General features: G+C 36.6%; 1 protein-coding gene across 1 annotated transcript; it reads left to right on the top strand.

Moving 5' to 3' along the window:
• On the top strand, positions 1–24625 carry GABRA6 (gamma-aminobutyric acid type A receptor subunit alpha6). Its single transcript, XM_086470826.1, has 10 exons — positions 1–38; positions 186–304; positions 620–687; positions 1943–2163; positions 2271–2353; positions 2924–3067; positions 3510–3662; positions 8037–8296; positions 19427–19684; positions 24575–24625. Exons 1-10 carry the CDS (start codon positions 1–3, stop codon positions 24623–24625), a joined length of 1395 nt encoding a protein of 464 aa, XP_086326952.1.
• Positions 24626–27891: the final 3266 nt, after the last annotated feature.

Here is a 27891-nt window from a genome sequence, read left to right as displayed (position 1 = left end):
ATGGCTCTGCTCATCGCCTGGGTATGCATCGCCGCGAGGTGAGTGAGCTCCCCCGCCAGCAGGCGAGGGGGGCCGGGCCCTCTCCCCGCCTCCGTTGTCCCCCGGGACCGGTTCCTCGACAGACGCGAGTTTGGCGGGAGGGCTGAGGCGAGGCGGCTGACGGCGGGACTCGCCTCTTCCCGCAGCATAGAGAACGCGCTGGGGGCCCAGGGCGACGCGGCCGACCTCTACTTGGAGAACATCACTCGGATCCTCGACAAGCTGCTGGACGGCTACGACAACAGGCTCCGACCGGGATTTGGAGGTAGAGGGAAACTCCCGTCCCCTCGGGGAGCCTGAGAGCGCACGGCTCGGTGGAGGAGGGCGAGCGGCAGCTCTCCGGCTCCCGACGGAGGGGGCCTCCCGAGGGGGTGCGGGGAGGAGGGAAGCGGTGAAGCTCAAGAGGCGGGCGGCGAAGGAGGAAAGTTTCCCGCGCCCCGCCATGCTCCAGCCCGCCGGCTCCTGCGGGGCGGCCCCGGTGCTGCGCTCGCACCGCGGCCCCGAGGGCGCCCGCCGCGGGGAGCCGCGCCCCGCCAGCCCTGACCCCGCTCCGCTCCCAGCCCCTTTCCGTGTCCCGCAGGCGCCGTGACAGAAGTCAAAACGGACATCTACGTGACCAGCTTCGGGCCGGTGTCCGACGTGGAGATGGTAAGGGCCCCGCTTGCCGCCCCTGCTCTCCTTTCCCGGGATTCATTACGGTGCCATCCGAGTTGACCGTCATTAAAGCAGATTACGAGGCTTAATCTTCTTGACAATCTCTAGGGCCCAGCAGAGCAGTTGGGCTGTAGCTGCATATAGCTATTTCCCCAGCAGAGTCAGCCAGGGCAGCCCGCGGCCGAGGCCCGAGCCTGGGCGCAAAGAGCAAAGCTAACCTTGGGTGAGGGCAGGGATGGGAGGTTAAAGATGCCTCTTTAACCTTGTTAAGAAGATTGTAAGCATTTGTGGCCCAACACATAGGTTGCAGGAAGGCTGCGTGGTAGGAGACACCTAATGAATAGCTGCAGGGGAATGGTGCCATTTCTGAGACAGCTGCCCCTTACCATGCTGTGTGCAAATTCAGGTAGCTGCAGACTTGGGTGAACCCTGTCAATTACAGCGGCAGCCCCACAAAAATGTTAAGCCATCGCAGTGAGGACAGCATTGCTGTTCTCATTCTGGAAATTGACTTTGATTGCTGGTTTTGCCCTTGTATACTTCCTCCAATACCTGCTCACCTGAGCCTGCAGTCCAGTTTGCAGGCAAAGAACTCTGAGCCCCAAGATGTAACCAAAAGTTTTTCCACCTCTCATCATCAGTCAATCTAAGAGAAGGGATAATCTTGCCTTCTTACAAAATTTACCTCTGGCCAAGGTTTAGCTCCAAGTTGAAGCCTTGTGAGAATATTATTAAGAATCCTTGAAAAAGAAACTTAGAGTAATGTTAACTTGACAACATAGTCCTACTGTGATGTGACTTACTCACATCAGTCCTTTCTTTGTGAATATCCAAAGTAAGCTGCAGAAGAGGCACTAGGCATGTCTTTTTGTTCCTGCCAATTAAACTTCTATAGTTTGGTTTTACACTTTGAAAGAATACTAAGTTAGACATTTGATTTTGTTAGACCTTGGTCACTTTGGGTTAAATTGTTATCTCAGAGGACAATGAGGTTTTTTTCCTTAATCATATCTCATTATCTGTTCACTGATAAATTTGTAACTATTCTTTAAATAATAACAAAATAAGATACGTTTTCATAGACCTTTTTTATTAGTAGCTACTTAATGGTAATAGGATTAAGTGTTTAAGCAGTAAATGAAATGCCATTGACATGTCTGTTAGCTTCTTTCACGGAGTTACTGTGTGTACAGTAACTTGGGACTGCTGGTCCCCACACATAAGTCAACCACCTATTTATTTTCCATAGGAATACACAATGGATGTCTTCTTTCGGCAGACATGGACTGATGAGAGGTTGAAGTTTAGTGGGCCAACTGAAATTTTGAGATTGAACAATTTAATGGTCAGTAAAATTTGGACACCAGACACATTTTTTAGAAATGGGAAAAAATCAATTGCTCATAATATGACCACTCCTAACAAACTTTTCAGAATTATGCAGAATGGAACTATTCTTTACACGATGAGGTGAGAGCCTATTTTTCTGCTTTTGGTTGACTTTTATTTTTGATTCTTTCAGCAGTGTTCCTGCATACCATTTTTTTTTCATTGTCATCTACTATAATGTATTCTAGACTAACCATTAATGCTGATTGTCCTATGCGGTTGGTGAACTTCCCTATGGATGGACATGCTTGTCCTTTGAAGTTTGGAAGCTGTAAGTTTTTCTGTATCTTTCAATTTTTTATGGTAATACATTTGGTCTATATATATGTGAGATCAGAAGGGAGGTCCTAGGACACTACTTAATGACATAGCTGAAATTTTTTATTGTATTTTTTATACTAGAATCTTACTTTCTTCTCTGAGACTAACCATTCATAAAGGCATGGGTTATTCACTGAAGGGTGGTTGTTGAGGCAAATTTTATTGTTTATTATTCTTACACATCTAGTAGTCAAAGTGGGTCCTTCAACAAGTCATAAAAGCTGTGGTACACTTAATATATTACTTCTAGTTTTGCAAATATTTAGTTGATCTGTGGTAAGCAATGTATGTGATTTTCAGCAAATTAAGAAGCAAAAGCTAGTGCCTATAAGTTCCTCCTCAACTATTCTCTTAGTGTTGATTTTTTTGCATTTTGTCATTAATGAGGTTAGGAACTTGCTGGAGCAGGATGCATGTTTCTATGGGTATGTGATCCAGAAAAGGGATCATGCTACTTCTTTTTTTTAAATTGCTTATAAATTACATAATTAATAATAGTAATTTTTCCCTCTATACTCAGATGCTTATCCAAAAAGTGAAATAATTTATACATGGAAAAAAGGACCCCTGCATTCAGTAGAAGTACCACAGGAGTCTTCTAGTCTCCTCCAGTATGACCTCATAGGACAAACTGTATCTAGTGAAACAATTAAATCTAACACAGGTAAGATGTAGCTATGTGGGAACTACTGAAATTGTCAAACACATCTTGAAAATAAATTACTTTTTTTTTTCATATAGAACCAAATTAATTTAATTATCATTAGTTTAATTATCTTTTGCAGTTTTAAAAACTAAAATTCTTGGAAAGAATATAACCATTGTCTCTTAAGAGATAGCTTTTCAATACAGTCCCTTTAAACATACAATTTTTCATTCAATTCTTAAGAATTCCCCCTGCATCCCCACCCCAGTAAAAACAATACATAAAAGGAATATTATTGTCCTTTGTTTCCATAAGGTCACTTTACCTTTTGTTAATCAGCTTATTTTTGTTATGCATTAGGAGGCCTGCAAGTGCCTCAGAACATATTACGTTGGGTTTAAGCCAATAACGTGTACTCATATGTTGCCAAAATGATGCTGACATACTTGTCTCTTAACAGGTGAATATGTAATCATGACAGTTTATTTCCACTTGCAAAGGAAGATGGGCTACTTCATGATACAGATATATACTCCATGTATTATGACAGTCATTCTTTCTCAGGTGTCTTTCTGGATTAACAAGGAGTCTGTTCCAGCCAGAACAGTTTTTGGTATGCTGCATTAAGGTCTTTGAACAGCTCAGCATCACATATACCATTCATTCATTCCTTTCATTGCTTGTTTGTTTTAGGCGAATATTCACTTCAGCTGCTCTATTTCCATCTTCAAAGGAAAATAGGCTACTACCTCATTCAGACATACATTCCATGCATCATGACTGTAGTCCTGTCTCAAGTTGTGTTTTGGATCAACAAAGAATCTGTTCCAGCGAGAACTGTGGCTGGTATTTGTGTTTTGTTCTTTTATCATTCACTTCATTCACTGTATTGAATCCATTGTATCAAACAGCTACCGTAATCTAGTGGGGATTGGAAAAGACAGCTGGTAGGTTTCAGTGAACAAAAGTAAATACTAAAATTAAGCCAAATAGTTCAATCTGCCCAGAAGGGTCAAAATTCTTTACCCAGAATGTTTGGTTAGGCAGACTTGTTTGTGATGTTTTTCTTCCCCCCAGTACTTTTTCATATGCAGGAAGAGACAATTTCAGAGTAAATGTCAATCTCTCCATTATTTAAAGAGGAAATGTTTATTGATTTATTCTCTTGTGAAACCAATCTGAGTTAAAGCTTTAAAAAAATAATCACATGGGATGGAATTAATCTCACCTGATGTTAAGGTACCTCATCTAACACTCATTCTGAAGTGCTCCTTTCCCCTTGTCTACAAAGGTATCTAAACAACTAGCAAGGACTTTAGATGGATAAAATTAGATGAGATGGATCCTGTCCCTAGCACAGGTTGAAGCTGTAATGTGAGAAGTGTGTCCATATTGCACAGCAGGGCCCGTTTTTCTTTCAATTGGTTTGAATTAGTGCTCCCAAAGCTGTGAGTTTTGTTTCCTTAATTTTTAGTGTGTGCTCTGCTATTAAATTTGACACACACCCCCCCTACTTCAATATTGGTAGGCTCTGAAACTGCATTCATTGTTAAGGGGTAAGCTTTCACTGACTGAATTGTTGTTTCTAGAAAAACAATCATAAAAATACTAAGCAAAAGTAATAAAACTTGTCAAAAACTTCATTAATCCACTACCCATACATACACGTTTTGAACCCTATCTGTATTCTCTTAACCCAACATTTCTATGAAAAATATTCCCTTTGTGAGACTTGTCTTCAGTGACAAAAAGGCAGCTATATGTTGCCTAAGCATAAGTGATGCAAACCTCATAATTCAAAATGAGTCTGTAATTATAGTTATTTTACAGAATTTGTGTAATTTTATTTCAATCAATTGGCATTTCTTAACTGCATGGAATGGTATTCACAAAAGCATTGCAAACTGTTAGGAATGCTGAGTGAACAGAACTTCCTGAGGTGCCTCTGAAGGAAGATCAACACTTTGGTTCTTGAAATCCCCATTGGGAGTTTGAAAGCAGTTTGACATCATTAAGTGTTTACAAGTATTATTTTCTGGCAACTGGGATTTCTTTAAGTCTTAAAAACATTAAAATACCAGGCAATAGATTTTCAAGGATGTTTATTACAAGTGAAGCATAAATACAGACAGGAAGTTTGTACGCCAAATATGATGCAACCTGGTTTGGCTTTATGTCGCATCTCTGTACTATACAGTTACATCCTCTACATTTTGAGTAAAACATATTTGCTACCTAGTGGGCAGTCAATTTCATGTGCTTGGAGTAATGTGCAAATGGGTCTGTAGCTGACTCAGTAATAATCACATATAGACCCCGAACTCTGGAATAACAACTCTTAGATGTCGTACTGAAGAGTAAATATAGGATTAGAAACAGAAAATATTTAATGAAAACAGTAAAATAGACACCTTTCTCAGTATTGTGGAAAATTAGTCATGGTGGCATTTTAAAATAATATTTCATTACTTATTCCACTCTTATTTCTCCCAGGCACAGTTTGAATTTATAGTCCTTACTAATTCAAAATTCCATGGATTCTGAATACCTTCATCTAAGGAAAACAGAGTTGTTTTTTTTTTATGACAAAAAAAGACTTTCAGGCCCCAGTAAAAAAGAAAAGGTTTAACATGGAGAAGTAAGTCTCCTTTCTGCATCATACTGCAAATATTTGAATTATAAATTTTCAGTTTTACTTCTAAGTTCCTAAAAGGTAAGTTTGAGAGAAATTAGTAATAGTGTGCCCAAACCAGTTTCTCAGAACAAATTCATTTAGCAACTCTACCTCCAAAATGGATGCCAGTTATTCTTTGCAAGTAATATTACAATAAACACTCTGAACATTTTGCAAAGATAAATTAACGGTCATAAGCACCTACTCTTTACAGAGCTGCAAGTGAAAAATAGGAGACATAAATACGTGAAGAGGTACTTTTGCCTTCTTTATAACTGTGCCATTGGAAAGAAGAGCAGATTGCTAGTATGAAATTCCTTATTTTACGTGGAGCTATGTACATAGCTTTGCGTAAACATATATATGCATGTATGTGTGAAGTTTTATGAAGCATAGCATTACTAGAAATTACTTAGAATAAGAACCATGGTTATTAGAGGCCTAATTTTAAGCATGCTCTGAATTCATGTAGCAATGGCTATTATTTTACGTTTTTATGTGCCTTTATCTAATCTTTTTTATTCCTTGGAAAAGGTTCATTTATTATTTTGCAGAGAGATAGTAGTCAGCTTCTACCTTTCTAGCAGGTCACCTCGGGAATTTTAAATTAATATCTAGTCATTAAACTTCATCACAAAGTCTCAGAGAGGGAAAGGTGTTTGGGTTTTTTGTTGTTTCATTTTTAATAAGAAAAGATAACGTATTTCAGTATTTGCATTATGTAACAGATTCTTCAAAACTTATCAGAAGTATTCAAAGTGGAAAGACAAGGGTAAAGAATCATCAGTTACAGTTTACCAACTGTGATTTGGCATTCAGTTTGATGAAGTAGTTTTCCACAGTGCAGAGCATTTCATCAATATTCACTTCACATTGAGAGAAGTCTTATCTATATCTGTAATAGGAGTCCTATTCCTAAGTTTAAATTCCTGCTGCAGTAAGTTTTTATTCAGACACAGAATATATGATTTTTATTACTAACTAGCACATGGACAGATTCTAATCTAATCACATATTATATTGAAAAGTTCATTCTGGACCTTTGAAATTGGAATATATCTCAGCACACTTGTATTGATATTATAAAATGAGTCCAGCAGATTTGAGAGAAGTAGAGATGCTACATATTTTTATACCATCTCCTATTTGCATTTCATTAAAACAAGTTAAGTAATGACATTGGGACGTAGTTAACCTCAGACAGCTGGGAAGCTACATCATGTGAACGAGTTGCAAAAAAACCTGAAAATAATCAAGTCACCCTGTCTTGATGCTGCAGTATGCAATGACACTGCATCCTTTCCACTGAGCATCATTCATAGCATATTGATTCATCATCACAACATGACATTATAACATCTTACTTTCCCACCTACTCTTTCCCATCTGCAGAAAAGAGCTGAAGAGGGTATTCTCCACCTTACTGTCTTTAAATACCTGCAGTTTTCACATTCTAGCAAGCATAATTATAAGTAAACGTGAGTCACAGAGGCTTATATGTTAATGAATGAGTTTGTTCTTGAACTTTTTACTTGTATCAGGCAGCAGTGGGAAGTCAGTATATTTCCTACATTATTAATGCTCCAAAACAGATTAAAAATGAATTTACGCGAAGAACACTACGGGGCCCATAAGCTACGTGACCAGATTTGTTGTGTGAAAATAGACAAGCAGCTCTAGAGAAATAGCATTTCCTTCCATATTGGTAACTATGGGTGCTTTCAAATCAAGATACTGTTAGTGACTCCTAAAGAATGTATCCAGTGATTAAAGATAACTGCACAGAGGACCAAACTCATTACTTGAAATATGTGGATCATAGCCTACCCCTGATTTTAATGCAGAATTTGATTGGTTCAGTGAGGGTTCTATAAACAATGATCTGTTTTGTGCAACAACAGGAGAAAGAGACCATCACTGTTGGGAAATGACAGTATGTTAATCTAGATTTCTGCCAAACATTGCACTTACTAACCCATCAAGTGCAGTATCTTTCATACTTTGGGCCTGAATGTTGTAATACCCATATTTATCATAATTCTAAGAAGCTGCACCATGTAGTATGTAGTTTTCTTAACTTTCAATGCTCAATGTATTAAGGAAGTTTGTTCAGAGCTTTTAGATGCTGAAGCCAGTATAGATGAATAATTTAAGAATACAAAATACTTAGCAGTCTTGTTGGTTAGCTGGTATGTAGGATGGCAGCTAAAACCAAAAAGGAGTTTGTTTTTTTTTTTAAATATATATGAATTTAAGAGTAGCAGGGTTGAAGCAAAATTCTAATGCCTCAATTTTCTTTCTCTTATTTTCAAGGAATCACTACAGTTCTAACAATGACCACTTTAAGCATCAGTGCACGCCATTCTTTGCCCAAGGTGTCCTATGCTACCGCCATGGATTGGTTCATAGCTGTGTGCTTTGCCTTTGTCTTCTCTGCACTTATTGAGTTTGCAGCTGTCAACTACTTTACCAATCTTCAGACTCAGAGAGCAATGAGGAAGGCAGCCAGGGCAGCAGCACTGGCAGCAGCACTATCAGCAGCAACTGTACCGGCAGAGGACGAGATTGTCTCGGTAATTGCTTGCTTTTCTGATAATAAGCATCATATAGGAAGAGGCAGCTGAAGTAGTGAATGCAAAACAATATTAAAGTGATCTTAACCTGATACAGATTATGTAACCAGATCATGTCTATTTATCAAAGACATTGTTCTTATTTCAGAAAATGAAAATATTTCATTTATTCACACTGTTTATTTAAATTTGAGATATGATTTACTAGAGAGATGTTTATTTGGCAAGATATTTAAAGAAAGCCATTAGACTGTTACCCATAATACTTCTCTTGGGCAATGCTGTAGGCGGTGTGGTCAGGCAGCTGTGGTTCTCTCAGTAAGTCTGCAGAATTTGTAGGACACTGTACAATGGAATGAACATGTGCATTAGCCAGATGATTATGGGATCACTGCAGTACACTGGTATATACCATAAGTGGGTCATCTGAAAAGGAGATAAATTAGCCTTTACATAAACTTGGCATCTGTTACTTTCATAAAAATCTGTGTTGGTGGAAGCTTGGGAAAGAAACATAAATGTGAAGATTAAGTGTAGATTTTAGTACATGCAAAAGACAGAAAGGCTTTCTAGTATCAAAAAATGTATGTCAGAATTGCTTGCAAATATTATTCCTTACATCTCAGGCTAAGTAACGAATGCTGTCTCAAAACTTATATTTATAATATATTTAATCACTATAGCCCTCCTGTTTTCAAAACGACTTTTACTATAGTCACATTTCCCATTTTGAGAGGACAACAGAATTTGAATGACCGTTTGCAAAACTTTTGAGTCTGTAGTTCAATAAGAATGTCAGCCTAAGAGCTATTGAATATCAGAGCAACACCGTTTCCACCATACAGTAATTTTTCCATATTTGCAAATAAACAGCAGATAAAGTTATAACATTTAGGTACATTCAAACCCTTAAATTCATAATTGGTGAGTTCCATATAATAGTGAAACCAAAGTTCCACAGCATCTTGCCACTAGTCCTCATTGGAGCTAATCAACAAATGTTCTTCACTTCAACTGGGAAGTATTGTGCTTGTAAAGCCATATTGCATTTTGCTTACAATTTTATTACTATTGAAAAAAACTGAAGACATTGTAAGATATAATAAAATAAAGAAATGCATTTTGTTTTTGCTAAATGTGTAACTGCAGAAAGAAACAAATCTTTATACATTTTGATTCAGAACCACAGCTTTTTTGGTTTTTTTGGGTTTTTTGGTTTGGTTTTCTTCTTTTTTTTTTAAATCACAGTTATATAAAGAAAATACAAAAGAAAGTCCTAAAAATTTAAAAGGAGCTTGAATGCAAATGTTCATAGAATCGTGCACTGATTTTGAAGTGATAGCAGAAAGACTGATTTAGTTTCAACAATATTTGTAATGTTCATATCCACATTTATTTTAACTAGTAAACTTCTATAGTTATATTTAAACCTTACAAAAATCAACAAGAGGAAAAGAGAGTATGCATTTGCCAATATTTAGGACATACATCCTGCCCCCGCCCCAATATCATGACATTTGACTGAGAAGTACTCTGGACTGAACGAGCAGAACATTGCAACAATAATGTAAAATATGTAAAATTCTCTTGACTGAAGGAACTTTAAAATACACTAAAGCTTCATTTTTATTCTTTTGTTGACTTTTTTTGAGGGCAAGTTAAAGAGATCACTTGGCTTTATGTAGCATGAGGAAAATGTTGATAGCTGCTACATAATGAAGAGGAGCAACAGTTCTGATCTTTCCTACACACACTTCCTTATTCAAGTTTGAGTTAATCATAGGGAGGTCCCTGCTGAGTGATACAAAACCAGTTTGGCCTACTCTGCACGTGCTACTGTTGGTGAATTCACAGCAGATGCTACAAAGCTACCAGCACCACCCACTCCTCTTCCCAGTCTCTAGAAGACAACTGTTTAAAAAAATAACCCTCTGAATATGCTCAGATATACTAGAACATACTCCTAATGATTGTGGCTCTTCCATACTTGTGGGTGAGATTTACGTGGTCTCTATATCATTGCAGACCAAGTTAAGCCAAACTACAATATTGCTGTTGAACAAATTAAGGAAAGAAAAATAAACTAAAAGACTTCAAGTTTCTTATCAAGGGCTTCAGCCACAAAAAAGCACAGAGCCAAACTGAAGACACACCTTCCTCATTTTGTAAATATTTACTCGTTAGCTTTTCCAAGTAAAAACAAGCAAAAAATAAGCATCTGGAAATAAAAGAAACATCTAGGAAGCACACTGCAACCATTTCCTCAAGGAAGTTATTTACAACTAGCTAACAATATACAGATTTAGAAGAGTAGTAAACCCCATAACATCAAGATCCCAAGGTAAACTCAGTCACTAAATCAGCCAACAGTGTCCACAAAATTCCATAGTCCTGATCTTCCTCAAAGCTTGTATTATCCAAGACAGTAAATTTCAAGCCTTGTAAGTCCCCCACTTTTTTCTCACAGGACCACTTCTGTATGAGAACACACCTCTGCGGTAATAGATAAAGCAAAATCAATGAGATCATAAAAATGAAGGGTACTTACAGTTGAAAGAAAGGTGATGTAGTCAAAATGGCTTCTAGAAGAATTAACTATCGGATTGAAAAGATCCCATTCAAGAAGGACATGCTGGGAAAAAGGAGTAATGACAGGATAAGAGATTTTAAGCAGCTTTTTTTTTTTTCTTTTCTTTCTTTTTTTGTGTGATGAACGTTAAGGGGAAAAGAACTTTTGTATGTTGTCACATAATGGGATGTATTGTAGTCAGTGATATAATATCAGCTGAAACAGACCTGAACTAGCTAATTTGAATGCTAACAGTGAAGTTAGCCCAGCCTGATTGTGTGACTGTGACGATTTTGTCAGGATTATCATCCTTTACTGAGCTTTGTACTTCTGTAGCTACATTACTTGTCTTAGGGCAGTTATGTTTAAATAAGGCACACAGCATAATACTCAGTTTCTGTCTTAATGTAGATTTAGGAGCTGTTTCTGAGGTCCTGATTTCCCCTTTATTGCCCCATACCCCCCAACTTTTACCATTTGTTTGCCTTTAAATTCTTTCATCAATTTTCTTCCAGATTTTTCTCTTTTTTTGGTTGCTACAATGCCCCAGTCTTATTTTTTAACATTTGCATAATTTATCTTAGCTCTCCTGCTCTTCTTTTTGCCTGTTGGCCCCATTTACTCCACCTCTTTTCTAAAAATGCTGTTTTCTAATTCACTAAAAAAAAAAAATCTATTAGAATCCCTGTCTTATACATTAAAATGTTTTTTAACTGTCTACTTGATTTGATTTTTAAAAGAAAAATTAAATCTTTCCCTTTTCATACCCTGGGCTTTGGTACCTGTCTTTTGTAATCTGTGCTTTTTTTTTTTTTTTCTTTTTGCTCTTTTAAATAGGATGGTGAAGTTTTCCATCCTCTTGTAATGCTTATATTTTTTTTTGTGATTTTTAAGTGCATGAAATTTGTCAGAATTTTAGATATATAAAAGGGCAGGTGTAGGATGAACAGTGTCAAAAATGCTTACTGTTCTGCATTTATAGAAGTCAGATGGTATGTTTACATTATTTCTGAAGATTGTGAAGGTTTACTTAGTTTTGGAGAGTCCATTTCTAAAAATAAAAGTGAAAAAGGGAGATGTACAACTGCCAATGGAACTCTGCTATCAGTAGCAACATTAAGAATCGCAACAAACTATATGCTTTTAATAATCTGTTATCTTAAATTGCCTGAAGAGTGGCTAAAGAACATTGTGGTGGAAATGACCTTAGGCCATCTGAACTAGTACTTTCTGTATGACAGGAGACCCGTTCTCCTGCTTTGCATAAGAGAAGCCCAGGGAGACAGTTTTGGTATAAATGAAAATCCAAAGGAGTTATAAGACAGCAAGTTAGAAGGTTTTACCGCTTGAGTGAGGGCCTAAACTCATCAAGATAAACATATTTACAGAATATATTTGAGCTTTTTTAATTCCAAATTAACTATGTTTCTTGAAAAAAATATTAAAAAAATCTTCAAAATATTATCAAAAAGCTTCCTTCTCCCTTCAGTCTAGTTTATTTTATTCAAAATATTGCTTTATTCAAATGAACAAACTTTTTCTCACAAGTTTTTATATTGCAACCAAAAATCTGTACACTCAGAAAAGAACGATGCCAGAATACCAAATTCGGCTCTACTGTACTAATAAAAGTAGGAGAAACTCTGCTCAACTCATTGGACTACACTGGTCTCCGTAAGAGAGACAATGGTCCGACTCTGTGCTCAGTTATCTGATGACAGCCCAGCATGCCTGTTCTGGTTCCAGGAAAGCCGCTCTATTTACCTCAGCTAACTGAGCGCAGAATTTGGCTTGCTCTCTGTCAGCTGCAGGCAATCCCTGTGTGAAACAGAAAACTATGGGTGTTCCACTCCAAAAATACGATGGCAACAAGCTGAGTAGTCATCTGGACCCTGACAGAAACCTGGTTTTATTCATATGGTGACCAAGCTTGTTCTAGCATGTCAAAACCAAACATTATGTATATATATATATACACACACATATATGTAAAAAAACATTATGGCATTTAGCTTTTTAATCAATTTCAAATGTATATTTTCTATATCAATAATTTTTTCATCATTATGGCTTCCTTTATCCAGGAATATCCCAATATTGGAAGTTGCAGGGGAAGGGGCATTGGTGATACTGTCAGGAGTGCACCATTTGAAGTAATTTTCTGAGAGATAGTCAGGGAGTACACACCATGGATCAAAAGATATCCTTTCCATGTGACAGACTACATATAAAAGACAAAAGATTGTTACAGGGTGGTGGTAGCTTGATTACAGTTATGTTCTAAAAGACCTGTTGTTTTAACAGAAAACAGCACAGAGCAGTGGAATACTGCTGGGAGAGCTTCCTTCTCCCTACAAATAGCCCTGTCCCTGTGTTTCAAAATAATATGGCTCGGGCAGAAAAGGATTCTCATTCTCTTTTAATAACTCCGCCCAACTGCAGAGCGGCCGTATGTCACTTCAGTAGAGAGGATTTAGTTTTCTACGATTGCGTCAGAATATATTGAGTGTGTTTAATGAGCATCCTAGCGTAACTGAAAGGAGAGCACTTCTGTTTGGATTATAAACAACCCTTCATGAGATCACCCTTGAAACTGCTATATGTATTAAAGTCTTGACTGAGAACATGGCGCTTTCAATCGAATGAGGGAGACCTTCCTGCTCCTCCACAATTCCAGATTATCAAATAGACTATTAAAAACAAACACCAATTTTCAATTATATTGACTTTTTGTCATCCTAATAAGGAAAGTAGATGCTGATTATTTGGTTCTGCCCAAGTTAAATATTTGTCTGATTGACAAAGCCAATGCACAGTAAGGAATGTTTAGATGTGGCTGATACCCTACATCAAAATAGAAAAATTCAAGGTGAATTGGATTTAGACATTTTTTGTTTAATCCCAGTACCTTTTTTGCAGGAGGGCAGTGAGAACAAAATAAAGTTAAATTATAGAAAAAAACCCAACCCAAACAAACCTCTCTAGTGCTGTTTGTGTATTTCTGTCTCATTTAAACACTCAAAAAAGTAGTTTCTATATGCTGCAGAAATCTGGCAAAGTAAGTGTAGAGAGAAGGATTGTTCTGGACTTACACTGATAAGTTTAAGAGCCAAATGTGACTGAACATTGAAGTCTGTTTAACATAAACACATATTTTGACAGAGATTCTATGCTAATTATATGATTTTTTTTCTGCATATAAATGTCAGGAAGAGACTCTAGCATAGTACATTCACATTGAAAAGAGAATGACCAGGGTTCCCATCTCTGCTGTCCTTAGTGCTTACCTATTTTATGTAACAGCAATTTTAATACATTGGGCATAGTATATTTTTCAAAGTTATGCTTTCTGCCTCTAATGGTTCCTTAGATTTTCCATGCGAAGTAACAGCAAAAGGTGACAGCCTCTTCCTGTACCCACCTTCACCTGATGGTTAGGCTGTATTTTGAGAGAGGTCAATTGCAGTCCTTGAAGGTTAAAATAGAATTTGAATGTGGCTTTCCCATGCTCCAAGTGAGTAATTTAAACTAAGTGTTTTAACCCTTTTACTAGGATAAAGCACAAAGAAAACAGATTTACATGTTATTCCTCATAATATTTCTGTGAAAAGAATCTTATCATTCCTAGAGATGCCTAAAGCTAGGACTATTAATGACTTCTAGACTATACTTAGCTTTTAATTACGCAGAAGACTGTTTATAGATGTGTTCAAAACACATTGTTTGAGTCTGATCCCGGAGATGAGATATGCGAAGAAATGTTTAGATTATAGGTTATAATGAATCTCTGTCATGAGATGGATGCTTAAACTCCACAGGACTGTAAAGGCTGAGGTACCTTAGTGCAAGCCCAAAGGGAGATCTTACATAATGTGGTGAACTTTCCTGCTGCAAGGTGCTGCATATGGATTGTTCAGTAGCTAAGCAGAGTTTTTACAGATCGCACTGTTGAATGTAAGGGATAAACTATGCTTAACTCCCTCTTTGGGAGCTAAGTCACTAGCATGTGATTTTATGTGCATAATATGAATGACTGAAATTACTCAAACTGCATCTGCTAATGAGATGGGCAAGGAAAAATAATTTTATGTATTTAATTTAGTATTCTGCCTTGTACGGACATTGAGTTTTGGTCCTTGATTTTTTTGTTTCTGTTTTTTTTTAAATGTGTAGCGAAGTTCAATATCCTTAATCCAATAAATTATAAAGAAAAGGAGGAATAACACTTTTAGAGTTTATTCTCATGAACCTCTTTTTACTGCGTTGCCCGCAGGAAAAAGAAACATGGGTGAGTAAAAGACAGATAAGTAAGGACATACAGCTATTCATTTGTTTAAAGTTAGCCAGTATCTGAGTACATACATAAGATACTCATGTTAGTGCTAGGTCATAAACTGAGCTGATGGTGACAATATGTATTTGCAGTACAAAGGAACAGAGAACAGTAGAGAATTTTACAAATACGAATTACGGAAATCTCTTGAGGAAAAGAAACATAAGAACAAAGCATGTTCATAAATCATAGTTAGCATCCATACAAAAATTGGAAAAAGCAGACAAAGAATTCTGATTACTCCAAGGTTATATATGCTGTATTTGTTTAAATCTGGAAGCCAAACAGTTTGCTGAGAGCCTCCTGAAATATTCTGAGTGTAAGCAAATTCTATTGATGTTGATGAGAGTTGTGAGAAAGCAGCACCTTTATATACGAGACTACTTTGTGAGCTTTCTAGGGGATCAGGTAGCTGGGCTGCAAAAGCTTAATAGAAGCTAGACTAGCCCATACACATACCAGTCTTTGTCTAGTCCATTTTTATGGTATCTCACATTAAACAGTGATCTTCCAATCTGTTCTGTGTCATTGCATAGTCATACATAGTGACAATTTTAATTGCCTGATGGGACTAACATTCCACGAGTGCAAGAGTTCTTCTCTGAATGAGGATTCAGTAACCTAACAAAATTCATCATTTCATTATGACACAACGTGCCATGCCTCAGGCTGCTTGTTGCTCTTGCTACTTGTAAAACAGTCCGTACTATTTGAGTGAACGGCTGTGTGAACTATGCAAAATAGGCTACTCAGTCCTCTTTTCTCTCTCTGTTTTGCTAAAGTTTCATGATGTCTTTGTAGGTAATCTTTGACAAAAGGAAAATTTAAATCTAAATACAGTAGACAAATTACTGTAACTGCTGTTCAGAACTCAACTGTAATAAGAAACTGTATGGTTTCCTCTTACTGCCTCCTCCTTTTGGTTTAGCAATGAATTCTGATGAAAAATATGGGTTGTGGTTCTGGGGCAGTAAGTCTGGTCTACAGTCAGCTACCGCACTGAGCATCATCTTCATTACACATCTGAGAGAAATTTAGACTTAGAATTCCATATCCTGGGTAGTGGTATACAAGAAAATAGTCTTGACCCCAGCTTGATGGATGGGCACACGAGGGTGTTAAAGACAGTGTAAAGAACTACTCAGGGACTTAATAATTTATATACACTCTAAACCAGCTCCTTAGTAGGTAAAGAGCATAACAAAAAACTTGCTCTACTAAGACAGTAAATTGCACTGGTCCTTCCTGAATACTGAAATATACTATTTTAGGTAATAAGAAATTATTGATATCACTCCATTGATAGAAATGAACCTAAAATGGCCCCAAAGTGGGAGCATAATCAAGTTAGTTACTGCGCTCCCCAAATTCTGATTATACACACTAGCTCCAGTTCTTCCTGTCTCTAACTTGAGGTGAAATCACATTGAGATAATCCTCCATCTATAGGAATGAGATTTAATAAATATTATAAATAAAATGAGCAGGATTACACTTTTCCAAGTGCTTATTTAGATGATCATATTGATTTTATTACCTGTACATTCTAAATAGGTTCAGTACTGACCGTCATCCACAGACTATATACTACATCTGTTCTGTCTACTATTAGTTCCACCACCTCAGTACAATAACTCCTGATTCATGCTTAAATGATTCAGAGCAGAATTTGACCCACCTTATACCAGAATATTGCAGGTAAAAAGGGCGAAGATTCACCTTAGCGCTTATATTTTTAGGAACCACTCGTTCTCCACAAAAGGTCAAGCTACCTTGAATAAAGTGAAAGACAAGCTACCTTACAACTTCTACAATTCAGTTCAAAGCAGGGCATACAAGCAAAATGGGATAGCAACGTGAATGAAAGCAGTAGCCCAGGCTCTGCCAGTCAGTCTGTTTACAGAGTGGGATTATTATTATTATGATTAGCGCAAGTGGACATGGATAACCCTCTTTCTGTTCTGTGACACATCTGTAGATCATCCTCCATTTAAATCTGTCTCTTGCTTGCTGTATTACTGGAAAACAGAAAAACAAACATCTGTGTTCCAGATAGGCACAGCCCCAGAATATGAATGCCATTTATTATCCATTCAAAATGTGATACTAATCATTTAATGTGTAGATGGCAAAGTGGAAGAAGGAAGGATATGGCAAGTTGGAAGTATTGATGGGCTGGAGGGAAGAAAGGGCAATGTGTAAGACATATACAGAAAGCACTTCTTATCTTTCTTTTTTTTTCCCAAAATTAGACATTGTTCTCACCACCTTTTTCTTAGACTAAAATCAGCTGTGAGGAATCCATCCTCTCTCCCTAATTTCAGTTGGATACCAGTCCATTCATCCATGAGCAGGACTTAGCATCATGTTGTAGCAACATCACTCGTTCTGCCACTATAACAGTAACACTTACCGCTAAAGGGATAATTCCTGTTATAACTCTATTTTAAGCCATACATGAGATACCAGGTATGTTAGGCTAGTCTTTTATCTAGCAATTGTGGCCCAAGTACAAATATAGGCAATATAGTTCAGAAAATGCTGCTTTTCCTCTTAACGACCCAGTCATTTATCTGATTGACTAACATCTGTTTCCACGCATAGAAATCCTGCAAGATAAATCCCAAAAATGCTGACAGTGGGCTACATTTAAGTGAACGATTGTCCCTAAGTCGCTCTCAAAGAATTACTTTGGAAAACAAATATCTAACAGAATTTTTCTACCTTAAAACCATTCAAATGTTACTATTCCATTTTACAACAGATATATATGCTGTTATAAGTTATTTCCTTTTTCTAAGACTTCCATCATCAGTTTCAGTCATTTGGTCATCTAGTTCTGCTAACCAAAAAAAGCTCTTTATTCACACCCAAGAATAGCTGCGTACACGGTGCACAAGATTTTTCATCAATAATCTGGAAATAAGTTTTGCAGTTGTTGATCGATGAAGCTTTAGACTCAATCTTCACTAAAATGTTGAATGTTAGCATTGCTTTTTAGAGTCAAAGGTATTTCTGTTGCTCCCTATTAAGAGAAATCTTGAGTACTTCATATAAAAACAATAAAAGCCAACTTGACACTCTAGGCATTTTTCTGTATTTTCTCAGCCATCAGATGAATCTTATGGCTGCTGTCATGCATCCATGTTACTAACAGTAGTCCTGGGTAGTGGCAGTAGCAGCAAGGCTTTTGAAAATTTCCCCCCATTTGATACTGCTGTGAAAGGGGGTAACTGATCTCCATCAGAGCAGGCTTAGAGTCTGTGGTAGATCTTATTCCTAAGCTATTTGCATGGACGAAATCTATTACTTCTACTCTGGTGAAAGTAAAAAAATGGCAACTTGGCAACAAATAAGACAGGTGTATGTAATGAATATACATGTCAGCCTAGCAACTAGGAGGTAAACTCTACATGTTCCTGAGGCCTGACTAAATTTTTAAGAGTTTTCATACAGCTTTCTGAACAGTAATTTGACTGGCTATGAATATTGCACAAAAAATAGGAATAGTTTGGTTTCATTTTGCCATGAATGAAAATAAAAATAGTTGGGATGAGCATTTGTCTTCAGCTGTACTCACGAAACTGCTGTGGGAAACATGAGATATACTTGAAAACGAAATTTTATCCCAGAAAAATCTATAGGACAATCTAACATTCATGTCTTCGGCACCTGTAAAGTTAGCCTGTTTCCTTTCATGCAGCAGTTTTCTAGTTCATCAGCAGCTAGTTTGGCGACTAGTACAGTGTGACAGCTTGCCTCCATTCAGTCAGTGTTTACCAAAACTCATCAATTGGCTCACACAGTGAAGACTGCACTTGAGCCAGCCCATACGTGCTATTTCGTTTAAACTGGATTTGTATCTACATAAACTTCAGTCATACCAATATATTGCAATTTATACACACCATTACCTTCTTTTCCTCTTAGCTCTGTCTTTTCTTTTTCTTTATCTCTTGTAGTTTCCATTTATTACCATGCTAAAAAAAATGGAAAGTATGTATTCTTTTATGTTTTTACAGCAAAGCTTTAGGCTACAATGTAACTCTGTACATTTGCATTATTTTGGTGATTTCCTTAGATTGCTCTATAGCAGAGAAGCAGCCATAAAATGAGAAAGTTGTACACTAAAAAGTTGTAGAGAAGCCTAATGATAAAACCTGACTCTGTGTCCAAAAATCACTCTTTTTTTTATTTTTCTTCCTCCTTTCTCTTTTTTCTTCCACAGCATTCTGACTCCAACTGCAACCTGAAGAAGCGAGTAAACTCCATAACATCTCAGGCAGATCAGTCTACTGAAGCCAGCATAATATCAAATAACGGATCCCAGTGTCAGCCAGTATCTGTTCCTCCCCCAGCCCCCCCACCCCCACCTATTGGAGGCACAAGTAAAATAGATCAGTATTCTAGGATCCTCTTTCCAGTGGCGTTTGCAGGATTCAACTTGGTATACTGGGTCGTTTATCTTTCAAAAGACACTATGGAAGTGAGTAGAATTTCTGAATACCTGTCTATAACATGTAATATGTTTACTTGACCAATATTATTTTACTTTTTCATTTATTCTCGCAACTCCAGTTAATAAGTCCTTTCTGAGGAAAGTTACTGAAAACAGCTATCTCTAAAAAATCAGCTGTGGCTTCCAGCACTAGTGGCACTCAGTACAAAGCAGAAAGGCTATTTGAAGATGAGAAATGTAAACAGTTATTTCTATGCCATGTTGCACTGAGCAGAACACATTGTGTAAGACAATGTATGACACCATTCCGAGCAAACAAACTAATCTTAGATCTTCCGTCTCTTAATCTTCTTATCTGCTGTAAGGAATGATAGAATTATCTGTTGAAGCAATGCAGTGAAGGAGATAAGAACTTTAATGTCTCCTAAGGTTTGTTCAGTGAGGTAATAAGATAAGTCTCCCCAAAAAAGTTTGTTATTCATTCTAAACAGTCTGTGTGCGAAGAATTGACATCTGCAATATACAGTTTGTGAATCAGGAGTCCCTGTTTTATACATTTTAACACTTATTTTTCCTGTTTCTTCATATAGCTGAACTGTTTTATGCAGATAAAACTGCTAAATTCTTTGTCTAAGTTTGTTCAAATCAGGCAGAGCGATCATGTCTTTAGATATCCATGAGGTCCAGAAGAAATGTGTGCCCTGCAAATTGAGCATGTCTGGAATAATCAATCAGTGATTAGTCATTAAACTTTAAGTCTTTAATGCTTTAATTCTCTAATTTTTCCCTTTTGCCTAAATACAGCTAATGGTGTCCCATTTCTTTCGTAAAAAAATATATTTGTTTGCCTTGTTGCCATAGAGTTTTTGAATCTCACTGTACATTGTAGTCAATACGATTGGTACATTTAGCTTTATTTAGGACAGCTAGAGAGATAATGATGGCATTTAGATAGTACTGAATGCACAGAGTCCCTACATCAATAAAAACAGAGGCTGGCAATCGGGTATGAGTGGTGAGCAGATTGTACCTTTATTAGAGGTAAAGCAGGCCAAGGGAAAATCTCATGGACAGCCAAGAGATGTTGCAGTTCAAAGTAACAAGGCAGTGCTGATCAGCTGATTGATGGCATCGTGCCTCTGCTTGAAGCAAAGGCTACTAGCCTCTAATTTTGCTGATTTTTTGCTACTGTGTGATCTGTAAAATACTCTCTCTCAAAGATGGAGTGTGCTGCCAAGCAGCTTATCTGAAATCAGGAGAGCAGGAAGATAGGAGGCACTGTCTCTTACAAATGTTCCTGCAGATGTCTCTCTCAAGAGGTCACAGCTGCTAACTCCTGGCCACTCAAAATCTGCCCAATGCTAAATTTAGCATTTGTGCCAGAGTTACTGATCCTGCTATTAAAATATTGACTATGTGTGCAAATTACTTATCTCAATTGGAGAAGGGAAGTATCCAAAAAGCTCATGTATAATCGTTACAGCTTCTGTTTAGAGGCCAGTTTCTCAGCTTGTGTAGTTTGCCATAACTCCAGTGATTTCATTCAACAATTCCCATTTTGGATCTAGAAATATTTGGAACATAGATGCCATTTCCCTTGGTAGTGATGAAATATTTGCACTGAACGTTGTATATTAATAGTTATATTAGAACTAGGCTTTTAAAATACTTCTAAAGCCTAGAATGTAGTGCTGACTATAAATATTTTTAAAATGCCACTTTTGCAGTCTCAGAAATGTGCTCACAAACTCAGAAATTTATGTTCTATTGTAGCCTTATACAATGTCAGAAATCCAGCAACAAGATTTAGAAAACAACAGTATTGACAGCTGCAATTAGTTTTGAATTATGAAGAATGTAAACAATTATATAGAATGTTGATCGAGCTCTTAATAAATTACATTCTCCTGTTTGCGTACTCAGTTGTAACTAATAATGATTGTGACATACTTTGCTAGGTTTCTATTCAGTATGTTGTATCTCTTTTCCAGTTGCTACTTTCAAGGAAAAAACAGGATTGCTCTACTTTAAAAATAATTTAAAATATGTAAGCCTTTCCATTCAAGCAGAGGAGATGCAAAAGTTAGGTGAGCAAAGCATGGTATGCTTCAAGGCCAGTTCAACTCAGTCACAAGCTGAAGCCCAAAAGATTAGATATTGGCACAGTATTATTCAGTTAAGAAATTTAATTTAATTTAGAAACTGCATTTTGTGCAGTATCTCAGGTATATAAGCTTTTCTTTTTTGAGTTACTACTTTGAGTTAATTTGGCTTTTGTTTCAAAAACAAAATGGAAAAAAAAAATCTAATCAGTTAATTGAAATAACCGAATTTCCTGTACATAAGTTCTTGTAGTGCAGCTTTCTAGGATTTTTTTGATTAGTGTAGTTCGGAGTGCAGAATATCATTCACCAAAGTCTGTCATGTGGGCATTCCTAAACCAAACAGCTACTTACTGTCTTTGGATGATGCATATGAAATAAATCAAGAAGCAATTCATGAATCTGTTTCTAAAAGCAGGCTATTAGCACTGGAATCAAAGGCAATTTTCAACTCGCATCGTTATCTTTTGACCAGACTCTTCCTTTGACTTTGAAGCAAGTACAAGAACTGTTTTTTACTTCATGTTCTGGATTCAGAGCATCCACTAGAATGAGCAACCTTGTTAATGTACTGACACAGAGTTGCATGAAATGAGGAGCTCTCTCCTAAGCTGTTTGGTCGTATTTCTGTGCACTACTAAGCAGATTTTGTATGGCTTAAGTAATGGGCCATATGTTACAGAAATGAAGTCGTCATTCTCATGTATTGTATCTGATAGTATTTATAAGAACATTGGGACCTGAGTACTTTTCAAAGTGCTCCTCAAAGTATCTTTTTCTTCCCCCTCCATTTAATAATTTTCTTTTTGGAAGACTTCAGGTTAATCATCCTTTCTCTTACTATACATGTAAAGTAAGAGTATGTTAATTGCCCAGAAATTTTAGGATTTGAAAGTCTGTATAATGAAGGTGTTTCTAATAAAATGTGTGCCTTTAAACATCTGAATATTATTTTTCAGAGCAGACAGGATGGGGCAGATAACAAGGGTATCTTTGACTGAACTCTCTATTTGTACTTCCATATATACTGAATCAAGTCCAGCTCAGCAAATTAGGATGTTTAGTAGAAAGCTTTCATTGTAAAATTATTCTTTTGTTACATTTTTAAGCAAAATAGCAGCAACCTCTGAATTAAAAAATGGAAAAAGAAAATCCAAGTTGAAATTAAGTGCTTCAACTGAATGTTTTTTACACATGTAGGGGAATTAAGTTATCCTCTGACCTTATTATTTAAATAAATGATTCTCTTCTCCATTGGAATGAGTGCGAAAACCTTCTTCTTCAGTACCAGTCATCCACCATGCAACTTAGTACATAAAAGATATTTCAAAATAAACTGCTTTGCATTGTGGAGCAGCAATAGTGCTGCAGGACAACAGTGTTGGTAAGAGTATAGAAATGAAGCTAGTATAGTTCTCTGCCTGCATTTTGCTAGACAGCATGATGTTAGAAGCTAATATAACCAAGGACAACATAAAAGTAGAAAAAAGGAGGTACTTGAAAATATGTACATGAAAGAATACGTGGTTGAAAAAACAGTTTTAAGACACAGAAAATGCTGATACTTGTATGATAAGCCCCCCCCCCTCCTTTCTCTTAGAAGGTTTTGTAACTGTAATGCTGACAGATGTTTAACTGTAGCAATATCACTGTGCCATTTATAATATGAAAAAAATAAAGCATTAAAGTTACTCTAGCAGAACTTACTCCCTCACTACGTAAGGTCAGTTTGTAATTAATTTAGATGGAAGGTTTGAAGACGTGGTATCCTTATGGTTTATACATGCAAAATGGAACAGGCATGTTTGTATGGCGCGTGTTCTTCTGTGGAGTGCAATAATATCTGCCACTCACAAAAAGCTGTATACAGTAACAAATGATACACGTGTCTAGATTAGCCAAATAGGGAAGTTCTTGAAAGGAGAACAAACCTGTCTGACAAATGCGAAAACGTTTTTCTAGCTTTTTGTTTTGTCATACAGCTTTTTTGGCTTTGGTTTTAAATCTCACTGAGTCCTTGAGCTGAACACTAACTTATGACAGCGACCTTGGTAGGTGAATTGCATGCTTAGTTTATTTTAAAATTTGCTTGATTTAGAATGCAAAGAGTGCCCTTTTAATGAGAATACAAGTACTTAATCTACCTTTGCTGTATCATTTGCAATGCATATGTTCTCGCATCTCACACATCTTCTTTGTAAAGTAACCGGTCTTAATTATTCTATGTAATATTATATTACAGTTTTTAATGTAATGAAACATTGAATGATGGAGTGAATCAAACTAAAGAAGGGTATGATGTTGAAGTTTTGTTTATAAATTGCAGAAAAACAAGCAGAGGCCAATTTTCATGTTTGGGAACAGAGGAAGGTACAAAGTCACTGAATGTGCTAAATGTGCCGAGTCCTGGATATTGTTTGGACTCAGAAAACATAGTATGATGGCAGAAAAAGAGTTACATAACAGGTTGAAGGAGATAAGGAGACACTAATGATGTCACATGGGAAGAAACAAGAACAGAGAAGGAAACAAGAACTAGAAAAGTATTTAGCCTCAATATGGTAATATTCATAAAGCTCGCAGTGCCTATAGTTACATGATGTTTCATGTAACTATATATAAAATAAAGTTGAGGAGAAAACAGTCATCACCGTACATAATTACAATTGAGCTTTGATGATCCAGGTAATGAACCTCAAGTTCTAAGAGGATTTTCCCTTGTAATGCAGTTCTATTTTAAGTCTGCTGAGACAGTTTTGTTGGTTAACTTAGTTGTTAACCCAAAATGTAACTTCTCTCTAAATTTTTCTTCCAGTTTTTTGAACCTACTGCAATGCATCTTCGAAATGACCATCAGTCCCTCTGAAGAACAGCTCAAGGTTTCAAAGAAATCACTGAAGGTCATGTAGGGTTGAAGGGGACTTCAAAGGATTGATCAATCCACAGGTGCTCTCAGTTTTCAAACAGGGAATATTTATGTTGGACATCACCTGGAAACAAACTCTGGACAAATCAAAAAGACAGAAACTGCACGATATTTCTTAAGGTTTCTTACATTGATCATACTATAAAAGTTCTTGTTAAATTATTCTGTTCAATTGTCAGAGAAAAGAATGTGCATTTGTTCTGTTACAAACAATGAATGTTTATATTGATATAAAACATCAATAACAGGATTTTTTTTTTTTTTAAGAATACAATAAGGATTGCTAAAATAAGCTTGATTCTGGACTGTTATAACTTTGCATGGTTTCACTGAAAGGTTAGGAGCTGCACTGATTTTCAACACTTGAAATTGACCCAAAATAACGTTAAGAAATCCTATGAAAGGGAGCTGAAATCCCATCATTTTTCATTATCCTTTCATAGAAAAGACAAATTCTGATTTTCTTTAATTCATCTACTTTAATTTGAGATAGTATTTATAAAAAACAATATACAAGGAAAAAGGAAATAGAAACTATTGTTTATGTACTGCTTAGTTATGATAGTGTAATTTTTTTGTTGAGAGTGACTGTGGAAGTACAACCAGATGAATAACAAGCAATTTCTCAGCAGGATCTAGAAATGCAGGACTGAGATGTCAGGGAGTTTTCAAGGTCTAAAGCTGAATAGACAGAAAGATCCAGCTACCCATCAAGCTAAATGCAAGCCTCCAGCTCCAGGGAACATCCTGGAAGGAAGTCTTGATAACTAGTTAGGGAACAAGCTGCATTTTATCAGCTGATCCTACTGAGCTGCCCATAGCAAACTCCCTAGAACTTTTTTCCAGAGGCAAAGTACTCTCAGTATATTCAGAGTTTAAAAGTAATAATATTTTATTTGTCACTCTCAGTACAAACAGTCAGAGGATTTCTTTCTCATATTTCATAGTCATCTTTTTTTTTATTGTATATTCACCACTCATCTCCATAATCCTTCTTTAGAATGTAATCAGGAAAGACAGGCCTAGTCAAATCAAACCCCAACCAACTTCATTGTGGGTGTTAGGGTCACTGGTGGGAGTCAAAAGCACACAAAGAAGTTTTACATGCAGCCAAATAAAAATTAAAGACTTGTATCTTTAAATTAATTTTAGTACCTAAAAATTAAATTAATATTAACAGAAACACGATGTGCTGCATTGATTCAGGAAATTCAGGGTCTTTTACTTTGCCTAAACAAACATCTTATTCACTGTGAGAAAATGTTTAGGGGCTGACTGGCTCCAGTAAGTTGTTGACTGCTTTACTGGCACTGTAACAATTCTAACTACCTGATGACCTAGCTCCAACTGTTTCCCTCCTCCTATTTCAAGAGAAGTATATAGCTTTTACTAGTGTGGGACCTGGACTGAACATGTAAGATCACTTTTTGTTCTCCCTGTTTTTTAATTCTGAAGAGCTTAGATGGGGACAATTTAAGTAGATTTGAGTCAATAATAACCATTGTTTGCACAGAAATGTCATGTTTGCAATTTGCTTTTCCTGACTGGCTACAGGCTAGCATACTTGGATGTATTTGTAAGTGCACTGAATTCTTTCTTCATTTTGCTTTGAAACTAAAATTATGACAATTTTTCCCATTTTCAGCCTTTATATACTATTTTTTAAAAAAATTAAAACGTGGACACTGGGCAACTATTTTATAATCTGTAAATACATCTTATTTTGCAAAAAGTAAACTGTGCTGTGGGGACCCAGAGGTTATTTTTCAGTACGACAATATTCTTGCTTCACTTACTAATTTTCTATTTTGAATACAGTAATATATATAAGAGTTTGCAAAGTACTTTAAAAATTAAAATTGATTTATGCAAAAAATGAAAATATTTAAAAGCTGTGGGAAAACAATTGACACTGAAGAAGCTAAGTTTTGTATCTGATGTTTGTTTAAAAGAAATCTAAATATGAATTTTACAGCAGATGCAGAGGATTACTAAATAGTCATTATCTCCTTGAAGTGTAGTATTTCAATGTATAAAATAGTGGTAACTTCCTGATTAGGAAGCTGTATCAGCACCTTAAAAATGTACTAGCAGCTCTTGATATTTAACAGCATATATCATCATAACCACAAAGACTGCCTATCTTTTTTCAAAGGAGCTTTTCATGTGGAAAAGATAGAGAAGGGTTGGTTCTCCACATCTGTTTGAATGGTAGGAATATGTAATTTCCTATTACGCGCTTTGTAGAGACACAGGTGTAATCAATAATAATAATGTTAAGAATGTCAAGTTATATCTTAGAATAAATGTAATTACTTACAATTAATGTCAGTTCTTAACAATCCTGGTTATGGTCAAACACTAACCAAACAAACAATACAGTAAAAAGAGCAGATAAATAGAAAAGGTTTTATATATGTATTTATGTATGCATATATACATATGTATTTCTGTAGAAATTATAAATTGTATATACTACTCTATTTAATACAAATATAAAGGAAATTAGGAGTTACGGGTTTCTTCCAGTATTTTTGACTGTATTGCAATAGGAAGAGCAGGAGCTAAAGTTACTGTAAGATGGGAATTTGTATGTTCAAAGCAGGACACTGCAGGGGAGAAGACGGACAGTTACCTTGAGCTATCACACTCTGGTAATACATTATTCAACACTGACCTAACTTTCTATGTATTCTGGTAGAAAGGTTGCTCTGGTTTTATCACACAACCCACTGAAAGGGATAGAGCGTAGCTTAAAGTCGTCTTTAATGTTGATCGGAAGGGCAAGAAATAGAAGAACTAAGAACACAATTACAGGATTATGTCATAGTACAATAGAAACTTCAATTACGTATTAGTTTTATTATTACTGATCTGGGTTTCTGCCCCCCACCCCCATAGAACTGATGCAATGGCACACTAGATCAGCCCTGAGATCATCCACTACTGTATTCAAAGGACAGTCCTCACCAGAAGCTAAAGCAAGAGTTGGGTAAACCCTGGAAATGTGAAGATGAAAGTCGTCACTGCTCTTTTGACACTTTCCAGTGTTTTGATATTTTGATGCATCCTGTCATGTTACTAACTCAAGGCCTTTCTCTCTCACATATGCAAACGAAATTCAGAGGTGACTTTGTCATTGCTTAGATCATTATATTCTTGTTTCTCTTCCAGTTCATGACAAGGAGAGCATCCCTCGTTTGCCT

Source organism: Leptosomus discolor, chromosome 10, assembly GCF_034619465.1.
Source record: "Leptosomus discolor isolate bLepDis1 chromosome 10, bLepDis1.hap2, whole genome shotgun sequence".
NCBI lineage: Eukaryota > Metazoa > Chordata > Aves > Leptosomiformes > Leptosomidae > Leptosomus > Leptosomus discolor.
The sequence above is the reverse complement of the archived record's forward strand: the minus strand, read 5'-3'. Positions and strand labels throughout refer to the sequence as shown.